The sequence below is a fragment of the Camelus bactrianus genome, chromosome 13 (assembly GCF_048773025.1).
Source record: "Camelus bactrianus isolate YW-2024 breed Bactrian camel chromosome 13, ASM4877302v1, whole genome shotgun sequence".
Classification (NCBI taxonomy): domain Eukaryota; kingdom Metazoa; phylum Chordata; class Mammalia; order Artiodactyla; family Camelidae; genus Camelus; species Camelus bactrianus.
Window position 1 is genome coordinate 56554845 of NC_133551.1, and position 19333 is coordinate 56574177.

At 45.7% G+C, this 19333-nt stretch overlaps 1 protein-coding gene across 3 annotated transcripts; it reads left to right on the plus strand.

Moving 5' to 3' along the window:
* Positions 1 to 513: 513 nt before the first annotated feature.
* On the plus strand, positions 514 to 17826 carry AK2 (adenylate kinase 2). 3 transcript variants are annotated; one of them, XM_010952138.3, is made up of 8 exons: positions 514 to 744; positions 7063 to 7188; positions 8912 to 9022; positions 9151 to 9245; positions 13460 to 13532; positions 14709 to 14904; positions 16257 to 16341; positions 16951 to 17826. In XM_010952138.3, the coding sequence occupies exons 1-8, from the start codon at positions 646 to 648 to the stop codon at positions 17090 to 17092; spliced, it is 927 nt and encodes a 308-aa protein (XP_010950440.1). In that variant the 5' UTR covers positions 514 to 645; the 3' UTR covers positions 17093 to 17826. The 3 variants fall into 3 exon arrangements, with proteins under 3 accessions (XP_010950440.1, XP_010950441.1, XP_010950444.1); XM_010952139.3 differs by having other exon boundaries at positions 516 to 744; positions 16257 to 16303; XM_010952142.3 differs by lacking the exon at positions 16257 to 16341 and having other exon boundaries at positions 522 to 744; positions 16951 to 17090.
* The last annotated feature ends 1507 nt before the right edge of the window (positions 17827 to 19333 follow it).

Consider the following 19333-nt stretch of genomic DNA (forward strand, 5'->3'; position numbering starts at 1 on the left):
CAATTTATTTAACCAAGCTTTAATATTGAACATTTAGAATACTGCCTTTTTTTTTCAATTTGCTTTGGGCTTTGGGGGCTGTTATAAGTGCTACACTTCGTATCTTTGTTACACAAATCTTTTTGTATATCCTAGATTATGTCATTTGAGTTCCTGGAAGTGGGATTGCTGGGCCAAAGGATATTTGATACATATTTGCCAATTTATGGTCTAAGACTGATTTTGTCCATTTATATGCCGACGGGCAATTTTAAAATACTTCATCGGAGTTGCCATTGTCATTAACTGTCAAAAGCCAACCTAGAACTCCTAGGCGGGTCTCAGTCTTGCTTCACTTTTTCCCGCCCACTCCGCACACCCGCCTCGAGCCCCACCCCCTGCCCCCTCCGTCCATGATGGCCCGCCCCTTCCTTACTCCCTCACTGGTTATGTCCAATCGAAAGACGTCTTCTCCAGTTTTGCCACGTGGTTGGTAAGGTGAAATGTCGGTCACGCTGAGGGATGGGAGAAGCAGGCTGACGGACGTGACGACGGGCCAGCGTGAGCGGCGAGCTGGGCATGCGTGGCGTGCGTGGCGCGCTGCCCTGGAAGCGTTAAACCTGCGAGGTGTGCGGGCGAGTTGAGCGGTGAGAGGCTTCGGCAGCCATGGCTCCCAACGTGCCCGCGGCCCAGCCGGCCCAAGAGTACCCTAAAGGCATCCGGGCCGTGCTGCTGGGGCCGCCCGGGGCCGGCAAGGGTACCCAGGTGAGCTGCGGGGCCGGGCTGGACAGCGGAACCGGTGGAACTCCAAGGTCGGGGGCGCCGGCGGCCTGGGTCACCGTGGAGCGAGGCCGCGGGCTGAGGCCTGGGGGCGCCCTGGCTGGCATATGGGGTTCTGGCAGGTGTTTGAGGGAGGGTCCAAATTGGAGGTTGAGGGAGTCTGAGTTAGGGTTAGAGTTCTTGAGGGGTCCAGGCTTGAGGTGTCGTGGTAGGAGATCTAAGAACTGATTAGATCCCTTATTAAGAGGTTAGAAGCTGAGAAGACTTGAAGGGTAAAGACTGCAGCCCGAGTGGAGGCAGGGACCCCAGACTACCTGCGATTTGGGAGGGAATTTTCAAGGGTTACGTTCCAGGCACTCCGGGTAGGGGTACGTTTCGTGTAATGATTAATGACTGAGGGAGCAGGAGCATCTCCTGCACGTGGGGTAAAGTGGGAGGTGGCCTGTGCTGATTAGAAGTACTGGTAAGGGAAGTGGGGTCTGACCTGCCTGAGCCACTTAAGCTGGGAGTGTCTCAGTATACCAGTAAGAAAACAGGCCGAGAGAGGTCAGATAGCTTTCCCAAGTTTGCAAAATTGACTTCATGGAGCCTGGAACCTCAGGAGCCACCGGACTCTGGGTAATTGGAGTCTGAAGTTGCTCTCTGCCCTAGCTGACTCTGGGGCCTCCTTTGGCATCTGGGACTAATGGGCCCATAGAGCAAGGTTGAGATTTATGATCTCTGTTAGGATTCAGAAGCCCATTGGTTGAATTACCATCAATATCTTCTGCCTGCCTGGCGTTTGGCATTGCCCCCGCCTCGGGGGGCCTCAGGTTTTTGCCTGTTGTTAGGATCTAAAGAGGGAATTCCTGAAAATCTGATCTCCTAAGGGAATGGGGTTCTAGGGGACTGCTTTGTGTCCCCCCTTCTCTTCCTAGCACTTGCAAAGATTCCAAAGTCTTGCCAAACAAACCATATGTCTTACTCCTCGGGACTCTTGTGACTCTCCAGCACGTTACTTGGCATTTGGTGGGGTTACTGGAAATGGATGAAGATAAATTCACATGGGTAATGAGGAGAAGAGAAGTCTGAGAGATTCAGTTCATTCCTGTTATTTTGCTTTTGGGCTCTGGCCACTAGGTCAAGATAGACCACTTTTCCTTTTCTCTCTATAGCCAGCATTGATTTGCCCTTGGGGCTCACTGTTACCTAATCCCCTTGTCCTCAGAAATACTGAATTCTCCTTTCTGTTGCTACCACCCTCAGTTATTAGGTAACCTGCAGCCCAGGAATGTTTAATCCCAAAGTCTGCAGACTTTTGCTGTGATGAGGTAAACAAGGTAGCTCAGATGCATCGATTGTTTTTTCTTCGTTCATATTGAAGTTAATAATTTCAGTAGTTGTGAAATGGACAACCCATCCCAGTGCTGAGAGAAGGGCTTTATAGCTTTGTAATTTCTGTGCCTCAGTGCTCTCACCTGAAAAATGGGGATAATGCTTACCTGGCTCATTCAACTTTTCATGAGCACCAAACACTGGAGATAGAGCAGTGAACAAGACTGATAAGGTCCTTGCCCCCCTAGACAAAAATTTCATAAGGATATTGGAAGATTGTTATTATACATGTATAATACATATGTCGATGGCAACCTGGTACATAGTAAGTGTTCACTAATTATCGATTCCCTCATCTTAGTGGCATATCCCCCCAAATTTGGATGTATCTCTATGTAAAGGTTGATGTATTCAGAAAGTTTTGAAGAAAATTATACCTGATTGCTGATTTATAAGGGTGTATATATGATGGGAGTTGGTCAGAGAAGGCTTTGTGGAAGTAGAGGAGATGTTATTAAAGCTGGGACTTGAGGAAGGAGTAAGATTTACATAAGTCGCTTAACCTCTGTACACCTTTCTTTCCTTAACTGGAACAATAGAAATCCTGGTGGCTGTAGTTTTATGGAGTTAAAAAAAAAAAAGTGTTCATAATTCAGAGCTTGCAAAATGGCAGCCTGCAGCAGCCTGCAGACACACCCCAACTTTTTATTATGAAAGAAAACAGGATGGTGTAATGAGCCCCCTTGTACCATTATCCAGCCCCAACTAACATCAGCTGGTGGCCATTCCTTCCCCATCCACTCTCCCTCCACAAGTAATTTTAAAGCAGTTCCCAGACATCGTAACATTTCATTTGTAAATATTTCAGTGTATATCTCTAGAAGAGAAATTCTTTTTTTTTATAAATAAGCACAATGTCCCCTTAAAAACAATAATAGCAGTAAAAGTTCACATTTCCATTTATTTGTCTCACAAATGTGATCATTTCAAGTGTCTTTTAATTTACAGATTCCCCTTTTTTTCCTTGCAGTTTTGTTTGTTTTGTGGAAGTTATTTATCCTAGGAGTATCCTCTTTCTGGGGATTTTTTATTGTATCCCCATACCGTATTTAACATCTTCCTCTTTCCTCTCTCTTTCCTGTAAATTTCCTGTAGTTTGATCATGCACTTAAGCAGACCCAGGTTCAGTGTTTTGGTCCCGCTGCATCACAGGTGATGGCGTGCTGTCTGTTTGGAGGCACATCCTGTCAGCTTGTCTCTGGTGGTTAGTACCTGGGTCCAGGAATTCACTGTGGGTGGCAAAATGGTGGTCTAATTATCTCATTCCCTTTTCATTTATTAGCTGAAGTACTTCTATAAAGAGAAACTTCTCACCTACTATTTGGTATGGTTTGTATAATAAAGGCAGGATAAATACTTGATTTATTCCTCTTATTTGTCAGCTTTCAAAATAATAAGTTGACCACACAGTGTTTTCAGTTGTGAAGTTTCACTTAAAAATCCAGAGCTCCCGTTTCTCTTGCGAAGTCAGATCTGGTGGTTCTGGGCCTCCATTCAGCGTGGCATACAGCTGAGTGACGCTGCCACTTAAATGGTCCATGTGCTCTCCTGTCCCCTGCATAGCCCTCTTCGCTGACTTTTGCTTATATTTGACCCACTTCATATGTGTTGCCTGCCTGGTCCCCATTGGTAAATGTTTGCAGTCTTTAATATAGAATTCCTAGTGCCTAGTGCCTGCTCAGTAATGTTTGTTTTCTTCACCACTAGTACTTCTTTTTATACCTGCATAACTCATAATACATAATATTTTATCAATTTCATGTTGGCATGGCTGAAGTAATCTGTTTTTAAAACTTCTTATTTTTAACTAAAGTAGTTAAACATTTTTAAGCTACCTGCTTTTGAAACATCTAGAACACTTGAGTTTGTTATTTTATTTAAATAACCTTACTTCCCTGTCTCCCTTTTTGGGTTGGGTGTTCCTGCAGTGTGGCCAAAACCAAGATGTGTTTCCTGTTTCCTCTGTCAGCCCCTTTCACAATTCCTTCCGTGTGTCCCACTGACGCCAGCTCTTCAAGGCCAGCACACTTAGGGCATCAGCTGCCATCTTACAGGTCAGGCTCTGCCAGTTACGTCAGTGCACAGACACTCACAGCCCAAACACAACTTTGTGGGACCCGCACTCTTATTCCCCCTTTTACAGTTAGAGAAACTGAAGCTGGAGGGGCTTATTCTCTAAGTTACAGGGCAAGTGATTGGCTGATCTTGCATCTGAATGACTCCAAAGCTCCTGCTCTTGCTGCTCTCTGTGGCCCTGGGTTAGATTTGTCTCCTACCCTGTGGATGTTTTGTTAAGTTCAGTGCTAGAGATGCAGAGCAGCCTTTGCCCTCTAGGGGGTGTAATATCACAAAATAGTCACCCATTGCTGGGTTATGTGACAGATGCCCCAGCCAAAGACTTTACTGTGTCATCTCATTTAATCCTACAACCCTAGGAGTAGTTCCTGTTGTTATCCTTGCCTTTTTACAGATAAACTGAGACCCAGAGTCTATATCCTGCCCCAGGACATAAAATAGCAAAGGTAGGATTTGAACTCATGACTGATTCTTGAACAGCATCACTGTTTCACATTGTTGCTATCAGTATAGGTGTAGAGGCAGAAACAAATGTGCATGCAAGCAATACATGCTGGTGCAGAGCACCATGCAGGAAGTGTCAGGTGAGTGACTAACAAATGCTAGGGTAGTTTTGGGATTAGACCAGGAACCATAATTTGTTGAGAGTCTTCCATTCTTCCTCCTACCTACCAAGTGATGGTAATAATATATCCAATTTATAGATGAGAAAATAGTCTCAAAGAATCACTGGCCCGAGGTTACAAGGTAAGTTAAGAGCCCTGTGAAGTAGACATTATCCCCGTTTGACTGGTGAGGAAACTGAGATTCTGAGAAGTTAAGGAACTAGCCCAAGGTCATACAGCTGTTGAGTGCAAGCAGCGCTCCTGTGCAAATCTGTCTGACTCCAAAGTTCACGCTCTTGGCAGCCTGCTCATTGACTCCCATGCAGCCGGCAGGAAATGAAGGAGTCAGTCTTCCACCATGCCGTGTCGTCCCTCTGGGAGTGTTTTTCCATGCAGCCGTAGGATCCATTCACCTGGAACAGCACAGAAGAGTCCTGTGATTTGGGGTGATAAAAATAGAATGGTTAGGTTTAACAGCTCTTCTCTGGTGTTTTGGTTAGCCTTTCCCCTCGAACAAGCCTGACCTCCAAATTTTCCACCCAACTTAATTTCAACAGCCAAGAAGAAAGATAGGCAGACAGGCACAACTCTCTAGGTTTGCGGCCACTGTGCCAGCCTGGAGGACCAGAAGGTTTTCTGTTGCCAGAGGGCCCTGAACTTTATTGGCTTCCCAAAGTACAGTTTTTAGTACCTCAGTGTTAAAACGTACTTTTTACTGTACTTCTTCATATTGTGCCAGTTTGCTAAAGCTGTACCTTGTGAAGTTAAAACTTTAAAAGCTTTTTGTAAAAGTTACAAAGTATAGTTTTTAATACTTCAATATTAAAGTATTTAGTACTTTAATCCCTGGCTTCCATTTTGCTATGAAGTCAGTTCTTTGATCGAACTGAATCAGTCCATGAGTCACAAACCAGCATTTGTTGCACTGAGCCCCATCTGCTTAACTTTTATTGTGTGCACCTAAGAAAACTCCCAGAGAACTGGTCTGAACAAGGTTCCAACCCTGCTTACTTCACAAAACAATTGAACCAGAAAACTAAGTATTAGGCTCCTTGAACTGACTGTATTCCTCATGAGTTCTGGATTATTCTTTGCCGCTATAAAAGCAGTGTTGAGCTGTCCGGAGTCTCTTCCTCTTCTAGTCTTCACTCTGTTGTATAGTCCACCAAACTGAGCTCATAGAGGACAGGGCTGTATCTCTTACGCATCTGTTTCCCTGGCTCCCAGCAGGGTTCTTAGAAGAGACATCCCAGTAAGTATTTTCTTTCCATAGGAATTAATATGGAATTAGGGCAGGGTAAGGGTAACAGCTAAGGCTCACTGAGCACTTACTATATGCCTGGCCCTGCATAAGCTGAACTCTATATAATCTCATCAACCCAGTGATATACATATTATTACTATCTCCATTTTACTTAGAGGAAATTTAAAATTTTAAAAAGTGATATTATTTTTCTCGAGTCACATATCCATTCTGGTGAATCTGGTATCTAAAACCCAGGCAGTTTGACTCCCAAGCCCACGCTTTTAACCAAAAGGCTGTACTGCCTCCTAAAGGTACTCGGCAAGTACTTACTGTTTGCCAGGTGCTCTTCGTGTCTCTCATCTGATCCTCACAGCGACCTTCTGAGATGGAGCCTTTTCGCCTTCATTTTAAACAGATGCAGAAACAGCCTCTGAGAGGTTAAATGACTTGGCCAAGATAATGCAGCTCCCTAGTGACAGGGAATGAGGAGAACTGAACTGCGTTCTGCACTGGCCCCAGCTGCCTCCCAGGCTAGTGGCCACAGTGCTTGACAACCACACGTCCATTCCTTCAGCAAATGTTCATTCCATACGTGACATGCCAGGCGTCGTGGCAGGTGCTTTATACACATGAACTCATTTAAACTCCACAGCAGCCATGTGAAGTGTTGATATTGCGATTTCTGTTCTTCCCGTTTGTAACGAGGAAACTGAAGCTTATGTGTCACTAGTGTGTCTAGTGGAAGTAGTGATAATAGCTGATACTTATGATGGCTTCCTGTGTGCTAGGTGCACTGTTTTAAATGCCTTACATGTATTATCTCGTGTAATTTCTTACTACAATGCTATAATCATATATTAAACTATAATATAAGGTACTTTTATCCCTGTTACACTTTAGGCATTTGTCAGAGTTCACACAGCCAGTAAATTCACACCCAGGCGGTCTGACTCCAGGACCTGCACTGTTAACTTTTTCTTGTTCTTTTCTTGCCCTCCACAGGCACCCAAATTGGCTGAAAACTTCTGTGTCTGCCATTTGGCTACTGGGGACATGCTGAGGGCCATGGTGGCTTCTGGCTCTGAGCTGGGAAAAAAGCTAAAGGCAACTATGGATGCCGGGAAGCTGGTAGGTTCGGGGGTACCAGTGAATATTGATATTCCTCAGAGTCTAGATCTGCACTGCCTGGTAGAGTAACCACCAGCTACTTGTAGCTATTGAAATTAATTTTAATTTAATTTAAAATTAACTTCCTCAGTCTCACTTGTCGCATTTCACGTTTTTGCTAGCCAGCATAGATATAGAATATTTCCATCATTGTAGAAAGTTCTGTTGGACAGCCCCACGCTATAGGGTGTTTTAACAAACTGGCACATTATATGACCTTTTGCAGTTGCAAGTTGCTTGGTTCATTCTGAATTTATGGCACTTATTTTGTTCATGGTACTCTTGAGGTTCCTTTGTGCTGGCACATTTTGTAATGTACCCATTTTTTAAGGCCAAAAATGAAACTGCCATCCCTAGGCCAGAACTCGAGGGTGTATTCAGGAGATGACTAAAGAAGTCACAGAGTGTTTTTAATCTACTTTTGTGATTCGGTGTTCTTTGCCTCTAACAGAGGAGTAGCTCAGCAGTTGACAAAAGTAATCCTTATTTGGGGAATATAATAGCATTTTCTCTTGTCTTTAGTCCAGTTGACCTGATTGGACAAATACAATTTATTATCTACTAAATCTTCTTTGATCAGTGCCAGAGCTTAACTGTAACTGAGTTATTCTGGGACTTGGCCTTGGGACTCACCTTCAGAAATTTTGTGCTTTGCCGTCTGGTCTTTACATAGCTTAGAATGTTGGTTGGGGAGGGTGCTAGGCCGAGTTACTTCTGGTCCAGCTTTGAGATTCTGGAGCTGGAGCAGCCCTGCCTGCGCGCCCACCTGCCTCTTTTCTCCTAGCTTTCCCTTCACGTTAGTGAGGCCTTAAGCCAGAAACTTAGATATTTTGGACTTTGGGTCTTGGTGAAAGGTCCTGCACTGAGAAAGCACTGGGATGTGGCAACGAGATGACTTATCTCCAGCCTTCATTTAGTTGCAGAGCTTATACTATGTCCCCAAGTTCACAGCTGGTCCCAGGAGATAAGAGCGTTAGCTACCAAAATGGGCAGCCTTCCCTGTGATGCTGGCAGGGAACCTTTCTTCCAGTGAAAGCCCAGGAGGAAAACCAGTTTGGGGAAGCTTGGAAGGATCCTCATTGGGGTTTTTAAGAGAGGCTCAGAGACGAGTTGGGCTGGCTTCTTAGTTCCTTGGTTCTGACCCAGTCTTGCCAGGTCAGTGAACTTCTCTGTTGCGTCATGTCTAAGATGGCTTGGGCCACTTTACTGTTAGCCTGATCAAAATTGGGGAGCAGATAAAAGTTAGTGCCTTTCTACATTCTGGTCAACCCCATTCTCTCCTGGAGCCGTCCCCAAGTAATCTCTCAGCTTTATGCCTTCACTTTGTTGTGTCTTGAGGACAGCTGATTGCTGAGAAGCTGTTATCTGATGGTTAGGGCTCTGACTAATGGCCAGAGAGGCTTCCTGGTAGGGTGGCAGGCACTGGAATCCTCTTTTCTCATCCAGAGTATTGGAACACAGGAGAATCCCAGGGGGAGAGAATGTGTATATGGCAACCAGAGAAATAATCATGAAACTGCATCTTCCAAATGAAGTCACTCCATATTTTCTCTTATTTTTGCATTTTGGGGATCAAGAAAACATGCAGTTTAGTAATTGGGTTACACAGAGACAAACTTGTGGCCTTGGAATTGGGCTAATGTCACCTAATTAATGGATTTAAACTTTTGTTTTTGACTTCCAGGTGAGCGATGAAATGGTTGTGGAGCTCATTGAGAAAAATTTGGAGACCCCTGCATGCAAAAATGGTTTTCTTCTGGATGGCTTCCCTCGGACTGTGAGGCAGGCAGAAATGGTGAGCGGCTTGGTTTTGTATCACCATCGCGAAAAGGTGCACTCTGGCCCTTTATCTCTTCATTCCTTTGAGGGAAATGGGTCTGATTGAGCTCTGGTAGCTTAGGTGGGCCACACGCTCTTTTACAGCTTGATGACCTCATGGAGAAGAGGAAAGAGAAGCTTGATTCTGTGATTGAATTCAGCATCCCAGACTCTCTGCTGATCCGGAGAATCACAGGAAGGTATTTGTCCCCTGAAGATCCCTTCTTTTCATGCTTCCACGGGAGCGGCTCTTGCCTAATCCCAGCCATGAAGCTTAGTGCCATTTCATCATGGCTTGGTCTTATTCGGTGCCTTGGGACGGGGATGTGGACAGAAGAGCAAGGGGTCTGAAGTCTGGCAACAACTCAGTCCTCTCCAGCCTTTTAACTCTGACCCTGGGCAAGTTTCTTAACCTCTCTAAGGCTGCATCCTCAGAGTGGGGTTAATAATCCTGCTTCGGGGAACCCCTGTGCATGGTGGATAACATAATGTGCGTAGTTCAGAGCCCTGCTTTCGTGGGCACTTCAGAGACGCTGAGCTCTTTACATGTGTATCTCCAGTGTAGTGCTTTTTAAATCCGATTCCAGTTGGAGTTGCCATACCTTGCTGTAGGCTTTTTATTAATTATAAAAATAATAGGATCATCTACACAGAGTTTAGAAAATTGAAGAAAAACTTGCTTAAGGTCCAGCCACCTTAGCAAAAATCACTGGCTTTTTTTGCATGTACATTTGTTTAAAAGTGCTTGTTTCTCTATAGTAGTCAACACTGGATGCTTCTGCTTCAGCAGTTTGTTCTGAAAGAATGCCACTGCTTTAGGCTACAGTGTCCTCTACCCTCTTTCACTGTCACTCTGCCATCTGCTTTGTGCCCTCCAGAAATATGTGCGAAGCTCTCAAGCACTAATAAACCCCCACATTCTTTTCTTTGTTAACGGGCTATAGCTTTTTATCCCTTCTTCGTTTTAATGGAGTCTCAGAAAGGTGGTCAGCCTACCCTCTTGAACCAGACATCCGTGACCATTGCTTTTAACTGGAGCCTATTTCACAGTAGACGAACCATCATTTACTTAATTGTTCCCCTGTTGTGTATTTGTGTTTCTTCCAGTTGTCCACTGTTAAATTGATGTTATAACCATCATAGTACATGTAAACTTTTGGATTTAGTTGGGAGAGAATAATTTCCTATTGTAAAGTTTATTACTTTGATTTCCTAATGAGGTTGAACTTTCTTCCATGTGTCTTCAGTCCATATCTTTACGGAGAGAGGCAGACCTGTAAACAGACAACAGAGTGAGTGTTAGAGGTGTTTTCCTCGAAGGCTTTAATAGATACAGTGGGGTCCACCTTATATTAATTTTGTTTTCAAAGATCCAGGTTTCATGTTTCTAGCTGTCGCATAGGCTCCTTCAAGCAGGAATTTTTGCTTCTTTGCATCCCCACTGGCACAGAGTAGGCAAAACTGATGTAGTCCAAGAAGCAGTAGGATTGACAAGACAGGACATCACCAGGGCTAGGGTCTTGGCTGTGTAAGGCAGATGTTAACAGTACTGGGTGACGCTAGGGGCCTTTGATGTTATTGGCCCGGCTTCCTAAGTGCCTGCCTTGTGCACAGCACCAGACTCTGGGAGCAGAGGACCAGGAGAGGATATAGAAGAACAATGTGCTGATGCCCATCTCTGACCTCAGAGAGTCTACAAGCCACACATGAAACCTGGGCTGTTAACTGCAGTAGGAAGTCCAGTAAGAGAGCCTGGGGGCAGGGAGGGAAGGCTGGCTAAGAGAGGTGTGAAGTCAAACTTGACCTTCCTGGATAGAGGGGATCTTGCTGAGGCTTTCCCAGGAGGGAGTAGAGGCAAGAATGAGTTTGGGTTGGGGGAGGGGCTCTAGCTGGGGCTAGTGGCAGAATGTTTGTCCAGAGTTGGAGGAATGGCCGAGGCTGCATAGTAGAATGTGTGGGGAAGGTAGACTTGGGGCTTCACTGGGGAAAGTCTGCCAGGTGAAGAGGGTGGATGTGACAAAGAGTCAGGAGTGCTGGGATGTTCTTAAGCCACTAGGTGTTGTGGCAAATCTAGCACTCAGAACATTTGCTTGGTCCTGGCATACAGGCTAAACTGAGGGAAAGGAGAAACAGACAAGGACCCCACCTAGGAGCCTGATGTGAAGTGATGGAGGCTTTTAACTGGGGTTGGCTGGTGGGGAGCCGAGAGATTCTGAAGAACAAACTATGGAATTGTTGTAGAGGGAACAAGACTCAGTCTCTAAATTTGATGGTGAGTGGTGTGGTGTGGCCCCCTTTCCCCACAGAGAAGGAAACAGAACAGGCCAGACTGGTAAAGGTGTTTTTCCAAGTTCATTCTGCATGTCAATGGTAGAACTGGCACCAAAAGCCTGCTTTCTGTCTCCTGGTCCACTATGTTGATTGTTGTAAGAAAAAGAGACAGGAACTAGTTGGTTTAATATGGATCTTTATTTAAATCTGGTATGAAAAGGACCCCACTGTAAATATCTTCTGAATTGGCTCTGACTCCACTTCTAATAATGTTATGGGTTATTATTTTATTTCTTGCATAAATGTGGTTGGTGATTTTTGGTTTTAACCTATTCAGTGTTGGCTGTCTGGTATCATTAACCTAATGTCTTGTACCATCCCTGTTTTGAAGATGGGAAAATAGGTGTCTGAAGTGTCACCCTTAAGGCAGCAAGCAGTGGCTGTAGCATCCCAGCATCCATTTTCACCTCCACATCCAGGCCAGACCTAGTGGCTCATAGAGCTGTTTTGGTTGGTACTTGAGACCAGACCCATTTTGTGAACTTGAAGATTGGACTTTCTTTCATTTCGCTTCTAGGGAGTGAGCCTTGCATTCCTCTTAAAGCGATGTTTGGGAGTGAGGAAGAAGCAGATGGCTGAGGGAATCTGAGAGTGAGCAAGAGATAATGTCAAGATGTGGAGTGGAGAGGGTTGTGTGTGTTGCAGCCTGGCTGCTATGTGCCGTGTGCTCTCCAGAAGGTGAAGGAAGCCTGGTCCACATCTGCTGCCCCCCACCCTTCCCAAAGGGAGAGCTGCAGCGGAGCCCAGCATCTTCCTCTCCCTGCGTCTCCCAGTGGATGTCATTTCCCAGTGGATGCACCAGAGGAGCCCCTCCAGCAACTCAAGTGTAGGAGAGAGGGCCCAACCTTATGTTACATGATTGCAGGCAGAGGCCCATTCAGTATAATGTATTCATTCTGCCATCACCTTGCCCCCTATGCTGTAAATGGGACCACCATGCTCTATAAATGCCCCCCCCCAAAATATGCTGTCGTTAAAACACAGCATCACATTTTACAAACGTGTGTGACTTTGATAGTCTAACCCAGACTTTCCCTTCTGATGCGCCGAGATATTGATCCCCTCAGCCCCCAGAGCAAGCACCCCAAGTACTTTTTCTGTGCATGCCAGAAAGTGGAAAATGTTGGGAAGCTCTGGTCTAACAGAACTTCATGAGAACAGCCATCAGTTAAACAAGCAGACCTTGTTTGGCATAGAAGTGGAAAACCACACGAACTCAAGTGGGCCCTGGCTCCTGAGCAGTGTTTGGCCTGCCTCCTTCCCTTCTTAGGTTTTTGGGGCTCCTGTGGTATGGCCACTCCTAGATGGGAACATGGGCTTGTTGCTTCAGGGGACACAGCACAGATGCAACTACCAGCTACATCTTCAGTGCCAAATAAATGCTTCTTCTTGGGCTCTTTATTCCATGACTTGTTTAATATGTCATTTTTCATGATGCTTTGAATGTTGCCCTCTGATGACTGGGCTCTCTGTACCTGTGTGGTCCCAAAGGTGTGCAGCATCGTCTAGTGGTGTTGGCATCCATAGCACATGTTTTTCCTGTAGCTTCTTTCTGGTTTTATAACCACACTAGGTTAGAAAATAAGGTTAGTTTCTCTCTCCCCCATAGCACTTTGCCCAGATCTCTGTTAAAGGATCACCACATTTATTGTAGTTCGTTATTTCCACATTTGTCTCCCCGTCTACTTTAAGCACTACTTGTGAGCAGGGATCTTGACTCATTGCTCTGTAGCCCCTGGATTCAGCTTAAGTCCTAAATCGGACTAGGCACTTAGTAAATTCTTGTTGAATGAATGGGTGAGTAAATGAATGGCTGTGTGAGACCGGCCCCACAGTGCCTTCTCTCAGTCCTGAATTAGGCAGTTGTGTTAGCATCTTCAGCCATTCAGTTTAACACTGAGTCAAAATAGAAAACATAACTCACTCTGGCATAAGCCCAGTTATTTTCCTAAGCAAGAAAAGCCTGTAACTGGGTTCTCTGCTGGATTAAAGTCCTTGCATCCAGTTTCTCTGTCTGTGCTTGTCATCTTGGAGACCGCTGGGGTTCAGGCAGCCTCATTTGTGTTCATTTGCTGTCTTTCAGGCTGATTCACCCCGCAAGTGGCCGTTCCTACCATGAGGAGTTCAACCCCCCAAAGGAGCCCATGAAAGATGATGTATGTAAACCCAAGACAGGAAACTTCCTTTTCTTTCCTTCCCCTTTCTTCCTTCACTGTCTTTCTCCCCACTTTGTTCTTTCCATCTTCCCTTTATTTCTACCAGTATTACTGACTTAACCATGAACAATAACACTATCACATAAATCACACGGGCTGTGGCTCATCTGCAGTGTCTCTCCAAGTGTTTTATTGCTTGACCTGAGGTCACTACCAGTGCCACCTACTTCGCAGGGCCGAGTTTGTACCTGTCTTTTGTCCAGAGCAGCCCTTTTCTGTATCGTGGCAACCTAAATAAATGGTCAACTAATCAGGAGAAGAGCTGCTGGGAAGCCCCTAAGTAGAGCCAGGGTGGGGAGAATAGTACTGAAGAGAGTTTTGTGGACCAGCCCTGCTTCAGAAGAACATCCTCTCTCTCTAGTGACTGCCGTGCCCTACAGATTCAGAAGAGCTTGGCTAGGTTAACACTGCCAGGTTCTTACGACAGTCTTCAATCTCTTACAGATGTAAAAGGGAGGATCTCACACATGCTCACTGTAACATTTGCCATAAATTGTCCATTTCGTCTGTTTTAGAGCACGTGGGCTACAGTAAGAATTTCCTGGATTTACCTTTGTCATATGAGACAAGTTCATCAGGTCATCAGGTCATACAGGTTCCAAAGCCATCGTCAACTTGGTCACATTTCACAGAGTTGGTAATTCTACATGCTCACTTCACTTACCACTTTCAGAATGTTGATGGCTGACACCTCAGTAAAAACACTGAATACGTAGGCAACTGAGATCCTACGTGTTAATGCAGCTCTGATTTTGATGTATTCTCCTGGTCTCAGGGGCATCTGTCTCCTTGTTTCTGACTCTGGAAGTGTTTGTCTTGGAAGCTGAACAGCTGAGCACAAACTGAGAGAGAAAGACTGTGCCCGTCCCCTTCTCTCAGCCCTTCCCTTGCAGCTGCTGTTTCAGGCTCCCTGACTTCTCTGGACCAGGTGGTCTGCTCCTGGGACCGACTTGCTGGAAGTAGTGAAGTTCTTCATAGCTCTCTATTGGGGAGGGTCTAGATTGTCTGTCTTTCCCTCTGAAGGACTTCAGGTTCAGACAGCGTCTCAAATTTGCATCTGGCATAAGGAGACCTTGCTAAGAATCCTGGCCTTTCATTGCCCTCGCCTGTTCTCAGGTCACCGGGGAACCTTTGATCCGCCGATCAGATGATAATGAGAAGGCCTTGAAAATCCGCCTGGAGGCTTACCACACTCAGACTACCCGGCTGGTGGAGTACTACAGTAAACGGGGGATCCACTCGGCCATCGACGCATCCCAGACCCCTGATGTCGTGTTTGCAAGCATCCTGGCAGCCTTCTCCAAGGCCACATGTAAAGACTTGGTTATGTTTATTTAATGTCGGGTCCAAAAAGGAATTCTTTCTTCTTCCTATCCCTGTTGAGGGAACGGGTGGGATTGGCAGAGCAGGCAGAGGGAAGCTTCCTCAGGGCAGCAAGAATATCATTTGATGTACTTATTAAAAAAGCACTTGCTCCATCTATCTTTGGCGTGTGTGCAACTCTCATCTCATCTGTGTGTGTGTGCGTGTGTGTTGATGTAAGTATGTGTACACTTTCCTACTCTAAGTTATAGGCAAGGTTGCTTAACCAGATGTATAGTTTTTTAGCCATACTTTTAATTTTATTTGTTGACCAAAATAAATAACTCAGGTATCTGCCAGGTACCCTAGTTCCCTGGTATTTATTCTGTCTCTACCAGATAATTGGAAGCTCAGAGTCACGTGAAGTCAGGCAGAGCCACAGTTCCTAATGACAGACTGTTGGCTGTAAATTCCACTTGTTTTCTCACCCATAAAGAAAAGCCAAATGAGTCAGTGTGTGGACAGGGATCATTAAGTTTTTTAACCTAAATGGAAGGGAAAAGGCACTTACATTATAGATTCCAGAAATTACTGGGAGAGGGTATCACCATAGAGAGATCTAAGCCAAGTTGGAATATTTTTGTGATCTGCGTCGTGATTCTGTAAAGTAGGAATCATTTGGAACCTGTGTTTGAATACTGGATTGTTGCCAAAGAATTAACCAGGTGAAAGGTCCTTTTGAATTTATAGAGTGTCTTTTGAACATCCAGGATGAGCATCTGAGAGCAGCCAGTCCACTTCCCCAAAGAGAGACCAGGGCAGGTTTCTTTTTATCTTTAACATTTGCCTCTGTCCCCAAATGTGAACAAAACAGTGATTTGAGGGTGATTTATTTTTGGATCATTTTGATTAGAATTTATTCAAACCCAGTCTCTCTGCAGGATGTGAAACCCAAATCAGATGTATCCATTTTAAACTCAATCCTCTCCCTTCCAGATCCAATCCTTCACCCCTTACAGTATGATGGTGATGGCACAGATTCCCCGAGAAAGGATCACCCCAAAATAAGATCACCCATGACACTAGCCAGCTTTTATTATTCCTAACCTCATCTCCCCAACTATTAAGCATTCTCTGGGGTCCATGCTGTGCCTTTTGGTCTCTGGTTTGATTTGTCGCAAACAGATGAATTAATAGACTGCTGTGAGGGACCACAAAAACAGCAGCCTCTGGAAAAACCATTAGAAACTCAGCGGCAGGTCCAGTAAATAATACCACCTGCCAGGCATAATGTGCTGACTCAGTGCAGTGGACGCTGAAGTGCCCAGTCCCCATCTGACCTGAGCTCTCCTGCTATCTAAGGGACCTCCAGAGGGCTTGTCCTCTGTCCGCCTGGAAGCTGGCTGCGGGTACGTGGCCGTCTTGCATCCCTCTTTGTCCGCTTCAAGTGAGTGTCTGCTGGCTCTGCTCTGCCTTGTTTCCATGGCTGTAAACTAATTCCACCCATTCTTAACGGAAATCCAGTCTGGCATGGGGTATTTCTGGAAAGCACATGACTTCTGGGAATGGACAGGGAAAGGGAGTGAAACCAAAACTATCTGCTGTGTCTACAGGAATCTGGGCTCCTGCTCTGGGTGAGGGTGGCCTCATGGATCTTAGAATCGACTCCCCTTTGACTGGGGACAGTTGCAGGCACTTGGTCTCAAAGTTGAGGTCCTTGAGTGTTTGCTAATTGAGTGTGCATGATCCTTGCTCAAATATTTGTCATCCATCAATATACATTCACATGTGTGCACACGTGTGTGTGATATTTGGGCTGCCGGTAAGAACTAGAAGATCATGGGGAAATCATGCCCTTTGGGGGTGGTTAGGATTCAATTTTTGCTTCATTTAATTCCAGAGCCTTAACCTCAGCAGGCATGAGAGCTTTCACCTGGCAGAGAAATGTCCAGTGTTTAATACATTTGGTTGCTGGGGCATGCATGCCAACCTTCTCTGATATTTACATGATTTTTAAAAACCCATTTTGTTCTCTCTTGTTTCCTCTCTATTTCAGCCTAGTAACAGAAGGCCAGGCGAGACTGCACCACTGCTCATCACCCTGCGGCATGATCCCTGCTCTTAGGTGCTGGGCAGAGGGGAGGGGTGGTCAGGGTGAGGATGGAGAGGGAGGACTGGGAAGAGCAGCAGTGTTGTAGTGAGCGATTTCTTTTACAGAGAGTAGGAGTCTTCAAAAGTATAAGCAAAGGGGAAATTTAATGTTTTAAAACACCGATTGGAGGGTATAAATAGAAACAGGGAGATGCAACATTCTTTCTAAGGAATCATGTTTTCATTTACTCTGGACTGGTGACAATATTTTTTAAAGCCAGTGCCCTAATACCTCAGCTTTTATCAGAACCTCTTGCCAGCCCAGGAGTGCAGGAAATTAACACGGCTGTCCTGCCTGTCCTGTAGCTTGAAACAGGGTAGGAGTTGACTACTAACCCTGGTTCCCTACTGTGAGATCAAGCTGTCATCTCCACACTTGAAAGAGATATGGAGTGTGTTCATGAGGGCAGTGGCTCAGCAAATCAAGTTTACTGGAGTCGTGCGGCAGTTGGGGCAGGCTGGTCTCGCTCCCTTCCCGACTCACCACTGATTTACCAGCACACCTGCTCTCGTGGGTAAGCTCTTGGCAGCCACCCAGCACATGCCACAGTCCTACCCTTTTGCCTTCCTCCATCCGTGATGTGTGAAGAGACCCTTTTTAATAAATGAGCAAGTGTCCTAAACAACATGTTCCAAAGATTATCCTTCCGATCCTCAAATTCTGTGACTGGGATCACTCAACAGCACTGTGATGTATTGTTTCCAATGAGGTGCCTTTCTTAACTGTCCAAATGCTGCCTTGTTTGGCCCCTAAATCAATAAAGTGTGTTAAAAATTTGTATCCCCTGTTATGGCATTTTTTAAGGGGATCTGGGCTAGAAAAATGACATTGAATTCTGGATCTGACTTGGAAGCCCTTTCTTGTGACTGGAAGCCGTGAGGCAGGAAAGTCCAAGTGTGTATTCATACAAAGAGCCTGTACCTTATTGACCTCCTGCTCATATACAGGATTTTCTTGAGCCTGAAGACAAGGAGCTTGGTCTAGTGGAGACAGCGCTGTGCTTGGAGTTCAGGGGATGTGCGACGAACCGCAGCCAGTCATTTACTCTGTTCCTATTTCCTCGTCTGAAAAAAAGAAACTGGCAGTACCGCCTCCTCAGACTCATTGGCAGTAAATGAAGTTTATAAGAGGAAGCTTTTTGCTTGGTGCCTGGCACTCAACAGACACTAGATAAATGCTAGTTGGATCCAAATATACACAGAAAAATATCTGCTTCCTGCCGGGCTGGATGGTTGTTGAGCGGACAGTTGTCCACAGCCTAGAAAGCCAGTGCTTCTGATCCCTAAGCCAGGGATTTGGCTGCCTTTTCAGCTGCCTCTATTACTCTTGGTTGCTTCTTTGTAAATCCATTTCTTTCCCTGCAAAAATCAGCTTCAATTAAGTGTCCAAACTGAAGCTCTCATGCTCTTTGGAAGGGCTGCCTTTGCCAGGGAAGTTTCTGAGAAATGACTGCTGTTCCCAGAAACAGAGGGAGCCAGGCTAGAAGCACCATCACTCTGCTGCGGGCGCTTATTCCTGAGAGAGGCAGAGCATCACTGGTACGAAGTCCTCCTCCCCCTGCCAGCTCCTCCCTCTTCTGCTTCACCACTTCCCCACCTCTGCAGAGTCATTTTCAAGTGTCAACGTGACTTATTTGCTCTGATCTTTTTGTTCCCTGAAATATTTAAATGCCTCATGAAAATTTTCTTCCTTTCCTTGATCAGCATGCAGCAAACTTGGGGAAATATTTATCAGACCAGCCTAGGAGAACTCCTAGTATAGTTGGAAGGAATAAACTGAAGGAAGATGGGGTGAGCTGTTGCTCACCCTCTTCTCTGGGCTTGGTCTCCATCTGGACACCGAGATGGATGAGGTAAGAATCACTACCATTCTGGGAGGGCTGCCGTGCCAGGCGCTGTGCGGCGGTCCCACACCCACGACTTCGCTTGACCCCCACAGAGCACCCTGGGCAGGTACAACTGCCATTCTCCTGTCATAGGCGAGGACAGCAAGCCTCGGAGCAGTGAAGTCACATTCCTGAGGGCACACGTAAGAAACAGAGTCACGACGCAAACCCCAGACACCACAGTCTGTCCCCTTGGGCTTGTTGCTGAGTTGATTGAGTGACTGGCAGAAAGGGCCTTTCCAGATGAGTTGTTTCACAGACGCCCACACCACCTGAACTGATTTTAAAGAAATCGCTGCCAATCTGAGGATCCAGGGCACGTGTCTTAGGATCTCTTGTCTGCACACAGTGTCACGGATGGGATGCAGTGGGGTGGAGAGCAGCCTCAGCCCTCAGGAAGCC

What these genes read in the sequence shown, in the direction of transcription:
- AK2 (XM_010952138.3), top strand. Translation starts at nt 646, where the DNA reads ATGGCTCCCAACGTGCCCGCGGCCCAGCCGGCCCAAGAGTACCCTAAA. An exon ending in CTGTGAGGCAGGCAGAAATG is followed by an intron (nt 9,023 to 9,150) that starts GTGAGCGGCTTG and finishes GCTCTTTTACAG; the next exon opens with CTTGATGACCTCATGGAGAA. An exon ending in ATCCGGAGAATCACAGGAAG is followed by an intron (nt 9,246 to 13,459) that starts GTATTTGTCCCC and finishes GCTGTCTTTCAG; the next exon opens with GCTGATTCACCCCGCAAGTG.